The 16,158-nt window shown below is 39.9% G+C and overlaps 1 protein-coding gene across 1 annotated transcript in view; it reads left to right on the top strand.

Annotated features, from left to right (window-relative positions):
- rims3 (regulating synaptic membrane exocytosis 3) overlaps positions 1–10,653 on the top strand; it is a 35,884-nt gene extending 25,231 nt beyond the window's left edge. The window contains exons 3-7 of the mRNA XM_071500260.1: positions 7,886–8,027; positions 8,113–8,225; positions 8,842–8,943; positions 9,070–9,209; positions 9,943–10,653. Of these exons, the coding sequence (XP_071356361.1) occupies positions 7,886–8,027; positions 8,113–8,225; positions 8,842–8,943; positions 9,070–9,209; positions 9,943–10,155 (710 nt within the window). The 3' untranslated portion in view covers positions 10,156–10,653. The remainder of the gene's footprint in view (positions 1–7,885; positions 8,028–8,112; positions 8,226–8,841; positions 8,944–9,069; positions 9,210–9,942) is intronic.
- The last annotated feature ends 5,505 nt before the right edge of the window (positions 10,654–16,158 follow it).

The following is a 16,158-nucleotide window of genomic DNA, read 5'->3' as shown; positions in this document are numbered from 1 at the left end:
AGGCACAGTGCAGAGAAAACTAAAAGAAGCTCAAACATCTGTTGTGACTGAATAGCGCTAGAACATTTTGGCTGGTTAGTGTGTTCGGGGCTACGTAGCTTGCAAATGTTTCACGAAGACGTGGATTCATTTTGCTGTGCAACTTTCTGATGTGACCAGGACTTGTTTACACCCTGACCAAGAAATCTAATCTTCCACATAGGTCACACGACAAGTTAGTGTTTTTACACTTTCCTTTGTTGCACAAATGACACAAAACTATACAACATGTTAGCAAGTGAGATTAGAGGAGAGAAAAAAGACTGTATGAGTTTAACAAGATGAAACTAAGGACATAGTTACCACCAGATGATAGCGCACACACACATTCAAAGACACATATATGCCATCGCCATTTAAACTGTACAGATTCGACAAACAAGATATGACCTGTAAAGGACTAAGCTAGTTTTTCTGGTCTTTGCCCTAAGCTACCCCTAAGTGGTGTCGGCTGTACCTTCATTTTACTTAAAGAGACAATACACACAAAGTGGTATAAATCACCATCTCAACCTACTCTAGAAAGAAAGCATAAATGTATGAATAAATGAATGTATTTCCCAAAATGTTCAACTATTTGATAAACTTTTTTGATAAAAATCAAACTACTAATTCTTCTTCTATGCACAGAAAGTATTCAGACCCCTGTACATTTTATTGTGGTGTAGATTGTAAATAGATAAGATTGTCATTTTTGCCCATCAATCAACACTCAGTAACCCATAATGACAAAGTGAAAACATTTTGCAAATATATTAAAAATCAAAAACTGAAATCTCTTGTATTACATGGCATATCAGGGACAGAGCAGAGCCAGTATATTCCATTATATACTGGGGGCTGTTAGCTGACTTGGCAATCTGCTCTAATAGATTAAGAGCTCTCAGATTTAGCAACCCCGGTCAAAAAAATGAGCAATGGCACTTAGTGGCACCCAGAAGGCTGGGCAGTAAGTTGCAGTGTGTGTCACCAAGCTCAAACGAGTGTGAGGTGAGTCACCATGTTGTGTATGTCCATGTGTAAAATACCTATAATTACGGTGTCATTACCACTCCTCTCAGCATGGAGTGCTGCAAACACACACTAAAACAGAATGTACACAGTCCTACTGCAACATACAACATACACACACACACACACACACACACACATACACATACACATACACATACACACTCACACACACCCCCTATAGTTTCTTCTCAGCCAATGCGAACATGCACGGAGGTCAATTTCTAAATCATTTTAATGGCACAGTGACGCTGCCACTTTATTTTACTTCAGATTTAGTTTACTTTTGACACTACTAAATGTTATTTTCCCGTAAATCAGAGAGCATAAATCTGCCAAGATGACGGTGAGATAATTTCCTTTTTGCACAATGTAAGCTGATTTATCCGGGGAATTTTCTTGACCTCAGCGTAATTTTCTTCACACAAAGGGGAATTGTTGGAACAGTTAAATTAGATCAGAAGGAAATGGAAATAACTCATCCCATTGGCAGAGTTTCGAGTTTTAAGACTTAATTCATGATGAGAGATTGTTATGATTAACTTTTTTTTTTTTTTTAAATGGACCAGATTTTGCCAGATACTCTCTTTGTCTCACCGAGCATGTTAGTGGAAAATTATGTTAGGTGCTTTATGCAATTTAAGGTTTTGTGAAATTTATAAAAATGTAGTTAGTTTCTGGTCATCTGATGTCATCTGTTCTTCTCATCTGCTTCTTCCCAATAAATCATTTGACCATCTTGCATCATTTGGCCATCAGCTGCACAGTTGACTAATAAAGAGGAAATTACATCTGAATTCGATTATTCTTTTCCTCATTCTAATTAATTGTCATGAGACAGAAGCCTGTGTGGCATATTAACTCTCTGACAGACATCCTGCCATACATGAAGCTTTTGGATTTCAAGAAATCATTTCCTATGCAACATGATGCTGTGAAAGGCTAATCGCCTCAAACTGACCACTCCCTGGCTTATGCCTGAGCTGTTAATGTGATTCACACACGCAGTACACAGACACACACACACACACACACACAATCAGCCAACACAGGAGATTAGTTTTGTTTAACTCCCATGCATTATCATTGAAGACAGAATAACACTTGGCACGCTAGGCATCACTTTGCTCTGCACCACATTTATTGGTTTTTGCATGCTCTGTTATTGTTAAATAACTGTCTTAGAAAAGTGGAGAGAGTCTCAGAAATGGGCGAATTATAGTGAAAATGGTTTTAGAAAGAACACAAATGCATACACACATCCAGACATAAATGCAACTACTTATGCTATAATGATTCTCCTCACACTGTTTATGTGTCCTTAAAGGAACAGTGTGACATTTTGGAAAATATGCAGATTCAGTTTATCTCTGAGAGATGAGCTCTATACCTCTTAAACATGTACAGTGAATATGAAGGTAGAACCATTAGGGGTTAGCTTAGCTTAGCATAAAGCCTGGAAACAGCTAGCCTGGTTCTGACTGAAGGTATTAAAATCTGCATACTGGCACCACTTAAGCTCACTGATTAAAATGTTACAGACATGATGGTGGTACTGATCTTTTCATCCAATCCTCGGCAAGAAAACAAATTATTGCCAAAATGTTGAACTATTCCTTTTACACTTAAAGAAAAAGCTACATCGAGACTGTGTGGGCGTAGTTTGGTCAGACTTCACTGATGGCAACCAGACAACCCACCAGCTATCATCAGAGTCTGATTTGAATGTTGCTAAATCCTCATTGGAGCACAGTGTGTGACATCACTTCTCCCCAGTAAAGCACCTCCCACTTCAAATGAGTGAGAACGACAAAGAAAAAAAAAAAAAAAAACTGAAATCCAGAAACGTCCTCATGTGAAATAACCAAACCTGTTCTAACTGGTCAGAAAAAATGTGTTAATGTAGGACGCCACCACACACAGTAAGAAACCAGTTCAAGAAAGTTTTCAGGGTCTTACAGCCTTTTTATCCTTCTAGCTGAATTGTTGCCTTTACTTTATACTTTGGTACTGTGCATAGGTCTCCTCAGGCTGTTGATGTACCCTTTAGCAAAGCATTAGAAGAATGAGCTGGTTTCTCAAACATAATGAATGAATGTGTTTACAGGATTATATTACGTTTTAACCAAGCATGTCCCGGAGGGTATAACCATTAAACTCCATCTACATAAGTTTTTAATTTGCAGAATAGAGTTTACTGACATTTATGAGGTGATATTATTGCTGTTGTTTGAAATTCCAAGTGCCTGCCATAGAAAGTAATGAAAACCTGTTTAAGGTTATATGCTTTGTACAATAATCATAGTTTATTATCTGTCTGTATACTATATGTGTATGTGTGTGTGTGTGTGTATATATATATATATATATATATATATATATATACTGTGTTAACCTCTGAATCAGAATCTGTCTTATATAACTCTATGATACATGATTATGGCTCTGAATCACAGTTATATATATATATATATATCTCCCGTCTTACTTAAGCTTCTACCTTGAGTATTCCTTTTGTCCAAATTTAGCAGGGGTCCAGCAGTGAAGATACCACAACAGATCTTCTTCATCTCCAACACCCATGCTTAGTTACTGTTGCTATGCATGGTGGATCGTTGCCGTCACCGGTGCATCCAGTAGGCATGTCGGCGCAGCCAGGGAGTCTAAAAACGGCATTGTGTATTACAGCATATAATGAGAAAGGCTTCATCAGTGGTCTCTCCAAATGTCAGAGCAGCTTTAATGATCTACTGAGCACACACACACACACACACACAGAAGCTATACTTTATGTGCGAGTATGCATGCAGTCACAGTGTGTGGCTCCTTTCTGCATTGTTGGCGTTTTCTGTAATCCCACCTTTCTTTATTTCCCTCTCTGCTATTAATTCCCTAAGCTGAAGCTATCGATTCTTTCCCATCCTCACCACTTCACTCTCTCTCCCATCCCAGTCTTCTTTCCCCATGACTCGAGCTTATCTTATCATGATTATCAAACATGTGGCTTGCATAAGTAGCTCCAGTGAAGACCTTGGTTTTTACACGCAAAAAGAAAGTTGTGCAAAAATGTGCGACCGCTTCCCCTGGCTGCACATGTCAGTGAGATTCACGAGAGTATCTTCAGGGACAAAGTATTACTCATCATAGTGTAGCCAACAGGAGACACTTTTACAAGAAACCCTCTCCTGTAACACAGTGAAGCACAGCAGCTTATGTAATGTTGTTATTTTAGCTGCCCAAATGGCATATATGTCAGGCTACCTCTAATTACCTCTTCCAGGATGTGTGTGTTTGATGTTACCACTGTATAACAAAAGTTCATTCAGCAGAGAGAGAGGAGAAAATACACTAAATAATTTCGATGGGATGGATCTGGACAAGAGATCGGAGTTGTGAGATAAAGATGGACAGAGGCCAAAGAACTAGATAACTACCAGAGAGGATAAAATGAAAGTGAGGGTGATTTGGAAAGCAAACAGAAAAAGGGAATCAGTGCTTAGGGAGTGCGTGTGTATAGAAGAAGGGGGAGAAGAGATAAGAAAAAGATAGCAAGCAAACAAAGAGCTGGAAATAAAGAGGCAGCAATAAAAGAAAGAGGAGTGTTGGGAGATCCGATTTCAAGACTGAGCAGAAAAAGACGTGCTGGCTGATTAAGGAATGAGACTCGCGGAGAGGACAATGAGTGAAGACAGACACAGTGAACACGGAAAGGCTTATGAGCGAAAATGCCGGCCGGAGCTCTTGGTGCAATGCAGACGGCATTGCCATGGAAACGAATGGAGGGAAAGCGCAGACGAGGAGGAGGGGATTAAATAGGAAGGAAGAGATCACTGCTTCGCACCATGGGGAGAGGTGGGTGGGGGCTTTTTTTGATGAGAGGGGAGGGGCCAGCTGACAAATGAGCAACAAGTGTGGATATCAAGTTAAATTAATAGCTACTTGATAGTTGAAAGATGGGTTTATACTGGAGATGTCCCACTTGCGTGTATAAACTCACTCATAAGGGACAGATTCAGCATCATCATAGACACATTTGACCACCATAATATGGAGATCGTGCACATTTAGGATATTTAAACACAAATCATTTTAAACACTATATTGTTGTACAGCAGGCCAGTGAGTTCAGGTTATTATTGGCAGTGGCGGCATTAGTCCAGATTTCAGTCTGAAGTGCAGGTGTTTCTGTGAAATGTTGCCTCGATAAATAAATTTTTTTTTTTTTTAAAGTGATGGGGGATGAGCCTGTCGCCATGGCGCCAGTTGTCTCAGGTGGCATTGTCTGGGTCCAGATCCGAGGGCGGGGGTTGTCATGGCAGCAGGAGTTTGTCTGGGTGTGATGTGACACGTGCATGCACACACACACACACACACACACACACACACACACACACACTGTCTTTCTAATACGCACACACTGTCTGTTGGAAATATTCTTGACTGCAGGATTATAAATAGAAGGCAGCAGAAGGCAGCACCCCTCTCCTCATCTCCAGCGCTCATGGGACCCCGTCATTCTCATCTTCCTCTTCACTCTCTCCTCAACACTGACATCTCGTTGTCTTCTTTCTTCTGTGACACTCTGTCTTCTTGTTAAATCTCCTCTTTTCAGGCCCCTCAAAGTGTCATCAAGTGGCTTTGTTTGCTATCTGTTCATCTCCATAGTGATGTTGGTGATGCGGGGTGTCTGTGGTTGTCATGGTGACGAGAGGGGCACGGTGAGGATGCTTAATGAGCTTGGAGTTGCTCAGGCTAATGAAGTGGGGCGGCTGTACCTGGGTTTGTGCTCAACTAGCAACAATGAGCGAATGCTTGTTAAAAGTCTCCACTGGTGACTTCACTGCACCATTCGACTATCTGGGCTCCTATAGAGGAAAGATGTATGAGTTTCTACAGCAACCATGACTGCAGTCACAATAAGCTGCGCAGATGCAGCGCTAAAACAGAGGAAGTTCACCAGTTTGTTCCTCTTGTTGAAGCTTGTTTAACCAGTGATTTACTTCAAAATTTACAAGTTCAATGAAGGGAAAAACTTCCAGATGTCTTTAAATGGTTTAAGATATATTTTTTAAAGAATTCCTGCTGCAAGATTTAAAAAAATATGCCTTCCCAGAAAGCCCCTGTCAAAGGGAAGTCCAACAAATTAGTTGGACACTTTGTAGAGGTCTTTATAAAGCAAGCTTTGCTGACACAACTGCACACAGCAGCTTTTTCATCCTCCCATTTGACTGAACTGTCACCCTGTAGTCCAGACTGCTTACGTGCAGACACTGTGTGTGAAAGTGTAAATGTTGCATGGAGGTGCAAATATACGAACACTAACACTGTCTAGTGTCAGCGTGACATGTCTCTACAGTTTATTGTGTTAAATAGCTTTGAGAATTTGAAATGTTATTGTTTACAGTTGTGAACATCAGTGAGAACTAAACAGTTTCCCTTCTATTATTTGTGTCCAGACTTTAATGTTTTCATGCAATCTCCACTTAGCATCTTCTTGTAGTGTATTTAATCAGTGTAATGTGGTGTAACTATAATTAATGACTCCTGTGTGTACTGCTAATAGCCATGGAACTAATGCTTATTTTCACTAATTTTATTCATTAATCTGTGGATTATTTTCTTGGTTAATCTGTTAATTATTATTATTATTATTTAAGTGAAAAATTTCTCAGAGTGCAGGGGATGTCTTCAGATGCCCTGTTTTGTCCGATCACCAGTGCAAAAGCCAAGTATATATGCATTTGTTTGTGTGTGTGTGTGTGTGTGTATGTCTGTGTCTGTGTATATATGTGAAATCCCTTGAAAAGCTGAGATGTTAACTTGTACTGATGTGATGCCTGTTCGCACCCTGAGAACAGGGAGGGGGATAAGGGAGGGGTTGACTGCTAAAACTGCATGAGTGCACAACCTTACATGTCACATCCTGAGCCCAAATCACCTACGACTTTGAACTCAGCACGTCAAGATACAGTGTGTCATTACAAGGGATGATGCCCTGAAAGCTTCTTCTGGGGTTAGCAGTTCTCCAGCTCACTCTGTTCTCCTTGTGTCAGCAAAGTTGAAGAGCCTAAACACCTCGCCTGCCTCCCTCCCCCTCCCAGCTCAGCCTCCTGACTTTCTTTCTAACCCGACACTCAGAACAATCCTCAAGCCGCCAGTTTGTGTGTGTTTGTACCTCGTAAGTCAGGCTCAGTAGTCCCCCTAAAAGCCCATTGGGCCCCACTCACAACAGCAGTTCTAGTGTTTAAAATGCGATGTAGTAATAACCTGCGAAGTGGAGAGATTTTCCAATAGTGCAGGGACATCCCTGTGGATATTAGGTGAGATTGCCTTCTCGCCTGAGTGAGCTTGCTTCTAAACAGAGCGGAGAGATAGGTGTTCTCAAGGCCAACCTAAATTCCTCCTCCTCTCTAGTTTCAAGTTTATTAGTAAAAAAAAAAAAAACAAGCAGTATAGTGAGTAGTTTTGAAAAAGCAGTGATTCTGGATAGTTCTTGTGTAACCCATCTCACAGACATAAAACATTTTTATAGAAACATCCATCCACTGTCTCAGATGTTTCTTACAAACTTAAATACATTTTGCCTGAGGACTTATACACCATAATGTTAATATCTGCAGAACAATATATGATGGGGTTCAGATCTTTTCATAACATATATGCGTGCCTAAATGTCCAGGCAGCAGTTCTGCATAAAAGGCTTATCATGCAGGTGCTGGTCCAGTATTAATACCTGACTTCCTTAGCTCAGCAACTTCCTCTGTTTATCATGTGTGGTGGTTTATCCTGATGAAATAAGGGCACTGAAAGCAGGAGCTCTGTTTTTTTTTTCCAGACGGCGGGACAAAGAAACTTCGCAGCACCATCCGACGGAGCACGGAGACTGGCATCGCCGTGGAGATGAGGAACCGAGTGACACGGCAGGGCAGCAAGGACTCAACCGACGGCAGCACCAACTCAAACAGCTCTGATGGAACGTGGGTATCCAATAGGAATTCATCCGTCTACCCAATACACACTACCCATCCATCCACCTAACATTAGCTCTGCTCTCACTCTCAGGTTTGTCTTCCCTACCACACGCCTCGGGCCAGAGAGCCAGTTCAGTGACTTTCTGGATGGACTTGGCCCCGCTCAGATTGTAGGCCGGCAAACACTAGCTACACCCCCCATGGGTAAGCCAAGAGTGACGTACACCAACCAACTTTCTTTATCAGTCTTTGATTCTGCTCTAATAGTGTTCACAGGTGATTCAAGACTGTGCGATTCAATTGTGCTTTAAATTCTCTTTGTCCTTTTATATTTGATTGGGTTTGTCCTCATGTAGGAGAAACATTGAGGTGTGAAACATCTACACTCCACAATCAGTTTCATTCATCAGCAATGAGACAGACACGTGTAAATAAATCTGTAATACAAGAGTATGTGAATATTTTCCACAGAATAAGTCAGATAAATACAGCCATATACCAACATACAAACTGTTTGATGCACAGCAGTGTCTAAAAATACTGCACAATACTAGTGTTTTCACTCAGCACGAATGAAGTTATTCTTGCATGAGATATAAATCTTTCATGCAAAGGTCATTGCTTGTTAAAAACAACAGAGGGGAGCAGCGTGCTGTTCCACCATTCCTGGTTGTGGAGACAGACTTACAGCTCTGCGTCGCCCTCTGCTGTTAGATATTTGCAACTGCAGCTTAACTAAAACCGCAAAGTTTTGCCTCTTTGATTCTGATTATTAAGGTCGTTATAGGATTGTTAGAGATGGTGTGTTCTCCCTCTACAGGGGATGTCCATGTAGGCATGGTAGACAGAGGAGGGCAGCTGGAGGTGGAGGTCAACCAGGCCAGAGGGTTGATCCCCAAACCGGGCTCCAAGAACATACCAGGTACTCTGAACTGACTTCATTTTTTGGGAAAATTCCACTGACTTTGACGCCGATGTAGGAGCTTCACTCTACTGTTTTTTTTGTGGGGTTTTTTTGTGTGTGTGTTGTGTCGTGTTGTGTCTACAGCGACCTACGTAAAGGTGTATGTCCTGGAGAATGGAGTGTGCTTGTCCAAGAAGAAAACCAAAGTAGTGAAGAAGACTCTGGACCCCACCTACCAGCAGGCACTGTTGTTTGATGAGAGTCCTCAGGGCAAAGTCCTACAGGTAAGTGAGAACCTGCCTTTTTCTTCTTCTCTACCCTTTATCATTGTCTTTTTCCTATGAATCCTTCACACACCCAGTACACAACAAAAATAATAAATGTCCACCCTTTTGAAGTTTTTATTTTATATTAAAATCTTTTCTCTCTCACGTCAGAAGATCTCCTAGCGGCACTGGAGAGAGAATTTAATTTCCTGTCAAAGCAAACAGACTTGGTTGAAGAGTTTTCTTTAATCTAGTAACATTTTCTATAGCACAGTGCCTTATTCAAGTCATTTCAAGAAGATTTATTGAAGAAGTGACAACAAGTAAAATTCTCTTATTATGAAAGGTCCATTTACAATGTTAAGATCACAGCTATAATTAGTGATGGAACATATTTCTGCACTGAAAAGGATTCAGGGCGAAGGAATGACATGCAGTTTTTTTATGATGGGAATCTGTTCACATTTTAATGAAAAACACATTTATACGACACCTTTAGCATCTTTGAGTGCAAGAAAGTTTTGACATTTTGCAGAAAGAGCTGCAGATAGGAGTTAAATAATATAAAAATATATGAAAATACTTTGAAATACGATGAAATATTTTGACGTATAGTTTATTTGGCATATACCAACAGAACAGCACACCATGATGCACAAGGTCACATTCCCATTGCATCTTTAAGAACATGATTTGTGACCTGTATCATTATAGGTCTACTGTATTCCTTTATGCCTCATCTTCTCTGTAGGTAATAGTGTGGGGGGATTACGGGCGTATGGACCACAAGTGCTTCATGGGAATGGCCCAAATCCTCCTGGAGGACTTGGACCTGTCTGCCACAGTCAGCGGCTGGTACAAGCTGTTCCCTACCTCCTCTCTGGCAGACCCCAGCATCGGACCCCTCACCAGACGCCTCTCCCAGTCCTCCCTGGAGAGTGCCACCAGCCCCTCTTGCACCTAGACATCCCAGTAGACATCCACATGCACGGACACACAGGCAGGAGTCATGCAGACACGGACACACGTACTGTATATACACAACGACTGTATTTGAAGTGCAAGACAGGTAGGCACACACACACACACACACACACACACACACACACACACACATATACCCATGTGCATCTGCGCAGGAAGACACATGACATATAATAACTGATCTCCGCCATATCCTCTACTGGACATTACACTTCACTGTACATCCATATTCTCACCCACTGATCAGTGTTTTTAGTCGACTAAACAATGAGCAAATCCAACTTGAAGTAGGCATAATTTACCAGAACATGTAGCAATTTTTCACCCTCTCATTTCAACATTTCCTGCCATGACACAACGATCCACCAGGTGCCATATCCTGCATTCCAAGGTGTCAGATCTCCGTGGCACGACTCATCCCAGGGCCATCCCGATGCCAGTTTCTAAACTCTCTATGCCAAACTAAGAAAAAAAAAAACTTTATTTTTTAAAACCAAAGCAATTGTTATTGTTGTTATTATTACTATAAGTAGTAGGTGAACTAGTATACAATATAAAGTATGGATATGTAGCAGAGTCTATGACTTAGATGTAATGCAAAAAAAAAAGATACATTCTACACATGTGAGCTGAGAACGGTAGGCCAAACACATAAACATACCTGGGCAACAGGCTTGGATGTTCACATAATGGCTATTATGTGAGGTAGCAACACTGCTATTCTATAATTTTCACAGGGCAGAGTTTATATATAGATATACATATATATATATATATATATATAAATAGATTGATAGTTAAATACTTATTTGTGTTTACGTATGTATCGGCTGCATTCTGCATGTTTGCTTGCAACCCTTGTAGAGACATTTTTGAGTGCTTAAATCTTTTTATTTAGCTTGCTTGACCAATGTAACAGGAGTTTAGTGCCACTTTATTTTGCGATCCGTCCTGAAGAAAGGGCACTGCACTGAGTTAGGGAGAAAGATGGGGCTTTGGTGACAGGGAAAGCGCTATCATTGCCATTTGCAGAAGAAGAGAACAAATTAGTCAGCCAGCTACACATCCTCGCTAAGGAACAAATTTCTGATCCTGCCTTCATCTTTAGAGTAAAGGACTGTTGTACCACACGGCACTCAGCACAAAAGCTCTGGTTCTTGTGCTCCACATCCAGGGGGTGCCACAGTCTCACTCCCTCTCTCTGTATACCAGCACTTAGACTTTGTTTGGACTTGCTATTTGATTTCCCTGTTTTGATGTCATCTGTTTTTTTCGCACTCTTCCCAATTGATGAAGGAGGCAGGGAGGTGGCGGGCATGCCTCTGTCTCTTCTCCACGTCTGGCTAGATCTCAGCCAGACATCCAAACGCAGGCAAACACGCACACACCTGATACCAACTGCAACCTTTAACCCCACTACTTTCTCTTTGGTCACTCCTCTCTGTCACACTGACTGCAATGAAAACTTTTGTAAAAGTGTAAACATGTAATTTTTTGGTTCTTTTTCTTTTTTGATATCTGACTATTTACGCCAGTATTACTTTGCTAGCGGGGTGATTAACCTGCCATATACGGTAGTTTTACTTGTTTCAGGTGCAATACGTCAAATCTAACCCATCCGTCAGCATTCTTATTTTATATTTCCTGTCAAGCAGTGTGTGTGTGTTTGTTTGTGTGTGTGTGTGTGTGTGTGTGTGTGCGTGTTTAAGATGGCACTTTATTGTAAAATATGTGTTATGTTTGAATTCCGAATCTGCAGTTGTTGACCTCTTGTTAATTTATTTTTTATTTTATTGGTCACACTGCATTGAGCATCTCTGAATCTTTTAATTGAATGCCAGCATGCATAATGTAACTTGAGCGTATGATGAACTGCAGTGTAAGGGCCCATTAAAACAGGTGAAACAGGTCAGTTTTACCTGTAGCATTTACATGTAAATCTGAGCACTCATATAAGTAATTTTTTTGCAAATAAGATACATGCTCGGAGAAAAATCCACATTCATTTTGGGTGGGAAAAGTCAAAATATGTCTTTCTTAAAAAGAAGAAATAAAAGAAAAAAAGCCCAAACTTTACTTTTACTTTTTAATGTATCATATTAAAGAAATAAGTTGGGTGACAAATGTTTCTCTTAAAAAGGTAAGACTAACCTGTTGGCCGTTTTAGTGAAACTTGAAATGGTTGAGTCTTCACTGACAGCGGAGGAGTAGCAGGATAAACTGAGCTACTGCTGTTTACTGTTTTCTTTAAGATGAAGAAAATTTATACCTGTCGCTACAGTGACTTTTTTTAGAGTCTTTTGAATCTGTCTTTCTTGAGACCTACACCTAACCGTGTGTGCGGATAAAGACACTAAACACAGTCGTATTTCCGTAGTGTTACAAGACCTGACAGTCTCAGGCTATAGCCTATTAAAAGCTTGTGTGTGTTTACGAGTTTGCATTTGGTTTTATCACCACCATATGTTCTGTCGTCTGCTAAGAACTGTCGTTCCTCTTTTCATGTTTCTGCAAAAAAAAAAAGGGGAAAATCGAGGTATTTTATCTTCTCAGCACCTCAGACCAACATAATTCACATTTCAACGCTCTTTGAACTTTGCATAAAGGGACCTCTGGCATTCTTGAATTTCTTGGAGGAGGGTGATGGTCGTTTTTGACCCTCCCATTATGTATACAACCCTTTTTAAAAAAAAAAAGAACCATCAAGGTCTGGGTTCCAATTTCCTTTACATTTTGGAGCTATTCCTTGCTGGATCTTTACTTGTATGGTCATGTATATGAAGTAATTTTATGTACCTTATTGATTTGTATCTATCTATTTTTGTGGACAGCTGGCATGATGTAAAAAAAAAAAAAAAAGGACTCTTCAGTGCGTGCATTTTGTGAAGACAAAAAAAAGCTTGGTTGACAAGAGCAATTAAGTGGAAAGAACGTAAAGCTTAAAAAAAAAATCAAAAAGAAACCTAAAAGGAATTTCTATACCTATATAACATCCCTGCTGAATGTTTAGTCCTTGGTAAACTCTATGAAAATACTGTTAATATTTTTCCATGTGATTTCCAATGTTCTGGAGCTTGTATGAGACTGTATGTGTCCCTTTGCTGTACTGAGAAACCTAAAACATTTAACAGTTCTGATTATAGAGAGTAGGAAAAGAGACCATGCAAAGAGATGTTTAATTATCCTATGTGAAATGTATTTATAGACAGCAGAGAGCATTTGCCAAATTTGTCCAAATCCTTTGATCCCTGCAACCAAAAGCAAAAGCTGAAATATTGCCTTTCTTCAAAGTGTAGTGTGGGTGTATGTCTTCTTAATGAGGTGCATTTATTGTACTGTGTGATGCATAATGAGTGGCAAGGCAGCAACATATGAGTGAGTGAGAGAGAGAGATTTAAAATGTGTAGATATTTATTAAAAAAGTCACTTGTAAACTCAAGTTGACAGCGGACCACAGTGAGGAGAATTTAAGATCAGGGCTTTCGAATATGAACATTAACACCTTTATTCTGTCTTCATGACATTTACCATAGATTAGAAAAATGTACTGTAGTGTCACATTATTAACACAGATTGTCTCACAACATTATCATGTTATTTGGACACATACTCAGATGTCAGTTAAAGAAAATTGTTGTAAAGCTAAAAAAGAGGGCTTCAAGAGAGTTACTGCAGGTCGTCAGAGAGTTTTTGTGGTTGTCTCGAGCTAAACAATGCTTAGGCCTTTTTTAAAATGTGAAGGAGCAGGTTGCTTAATTGTTGGATTAAAGTGTTGGTCATAGACAACAGCACGGAGCATGTAGAGGTTGGTAGACTGTGTTTCTGATAGGTAAAGATAGTATTAGCTTGACAGTATTTCAGCACGGCTCAGTGGAGATTTGAATGTAAAGTCTGGAAGATGCTTGGAATGTAAACCCCATACACTTGCTTGTTTCCCTGTAAAATCCACATTGAGCATTCTATAACCCAATTTTATTGCGTGTGAAACTTTTATAATGTAACTTTAATCAACCTGAATTGTCTCTTGAGTGCAATGTTGAAAATGTATTTTATTTTTGTAAGGGGAGAGAGGTATTATTCAAAGAAGGAGGAGAGTCAGGGAGGCGGTGTGGGCAAAACCTGCCTCTTAGATTTTTGTGAAAATGAGGGCTTGTTCAGTTTACAATGGCCTTATTTTGTGTAGGAGACATTGCTTCACTATTGTAGCACACAACTGAAAGTTTTGACAAATGTATTTTGCTTGAAATATTGTACTGAAGTTATATATGTGTATATGTATAGTTTTATGAATGTATTTCTTAATCCTTACACCAGAACTGAGTGTAATCTTTTTGTCACCTTGTTTGCTATACTGTGTCTTTGAAGACTTTCCAGGGACCTCGCCTGCACTGGCTCAGGTGGTCCCTACTTTTACTGTACTGTATGTCTTCTTCTCTGTGTATTCATTTAAAAAGAACAGCTCTGTGGTTGAAACAAGCATGAATTCTGTCTGGCGAAATGCATTTTTATTTATTTGAATTGCCATGATGGGTTTCAAGCAAAAGGATTGCTACTCCCCCTCCCTCCCCTCACCAATTAACTTATCGATTAATCTAATAAGCTGATGGAATTGTTCTGATTTTTGTACCTTGCACTAGACAATGTTTTCCGCATGGTTACTCTGATGATTTTCTTGTATTTAATCTTTCTGGTGGTATGATAACGATGATGATAATTATGATAATAACAAGTGCCGATGATGATGAAGTCAGTTAGACCCAGTACCACATTGATGGGAAGTAAATGAGATGCAGAAGAATTGTCAAATATGCTGTATCTCAAAGTAGCATGGACTTATTAGCCTTCCACTTTCTGAAATATTTTCCTCTGGCAATAACCATTGGCTGTAGCCCCTTATTGTTGCTGTTGCTCACTCTTGGCTTCAGCCTGTTTCTCATTCCTAAGATTTGGGGATGTGGTGTCAGTACCAGTGAAACTACCATGATGACAAATATGATTTAAAGTCCAATCACATTTGCAAGCACTAGAAGCAATTTAGACTCAATAGAGCATGCAGTGCATTGTGAATAACTATGATCTCTATGATAGTCTCCATGAGCAAGAGTTTTTATTTTTGTTTTTATTTTGTCTGTTTGCCAATGTAGCAGGTGTCAGTGAGAGCGCAAGCAGACATCACTGGTGAGTTGATGGGCAAATTGGAGTTTTTGCTGTCACCAGTTTTTCTTCATCCACATCTATAAATGTTGGTAATCACAGCACAAGTTTCCTGAGTAGCCATTCAATCCTTTTAGATGTCTGTCACACTATATGAGGGCCACGGTAGCTTCCCTCCCCATTGTCAAGACAACCTTTATCTTATCAAGCCCAGCAAAGCACAAACCCCACGAATACAACCTGAACTACTGGCTTAATGTGGCACCCCAAAATAAAGTAAATCCCTGAAGGGTTTTAATGATATTTAATGGACCACAATGATATTTCCAAGCACACATAGTAGATTTATGCCTTGGAATCAAATGTAGAGATGGATGGGAGCATCAAAACGTTCAGCCCAGTTAAATTGGATTGCTGATGTTGGTAGATGACCGGTTGTCTTTTCTTAACTGGCCTTAACCTTTCCACCGAGGAGTCTTCACAGAGTACGTTTTAAAGGGCAAAGCATAGCAGACCGTCTGATGAAAGGATGCAGTTTATGGCAGAGAAGAAAAAGGGAGCTGTAATTTTATACCTGTGCTTTGTAAATGTTTTCTATGTGCAGTATTTGATAATGTAAAACTGGTATTTTTGTGGTTTGTACGCTGCAGAATTGATTACTTAAGGTGCACGTAGTTTTGTAAGAAAATAGAACCAAACTGAGGAAAAAAAGAACAATTTCAGATTCAGAAGCCTGTATTTGCATGCCCTTTGACATCTGGACGCAAAGTCAATAAAGTTTATTTGAATCACAATCAAGTCTCAAGTGTGTATTTTAACATTCTCTGTC

Source organism: Trachinotus anak, unplaced genomic scaffold (assembly GCF_046630095.1).
Source record: "Trachinotus anak isolate AG129_WGS33_773 ecotype Australia unplaced genomic scaffold, CSIRO_AGI_Tana_v1 ptg000016l, whole genome shotgun sequence".
Classification (NCBI taxonomy): Eukaryota; Metazoa; Chordata; class Actinopteri; order Carangiformes; family Carangidae; genus Trachinotus; species Trachinotus anak.
Note: the sequence above shows the minus strand (reverse complement) of the source record. Positions and strands in the feature narration are given on the sequence as shown.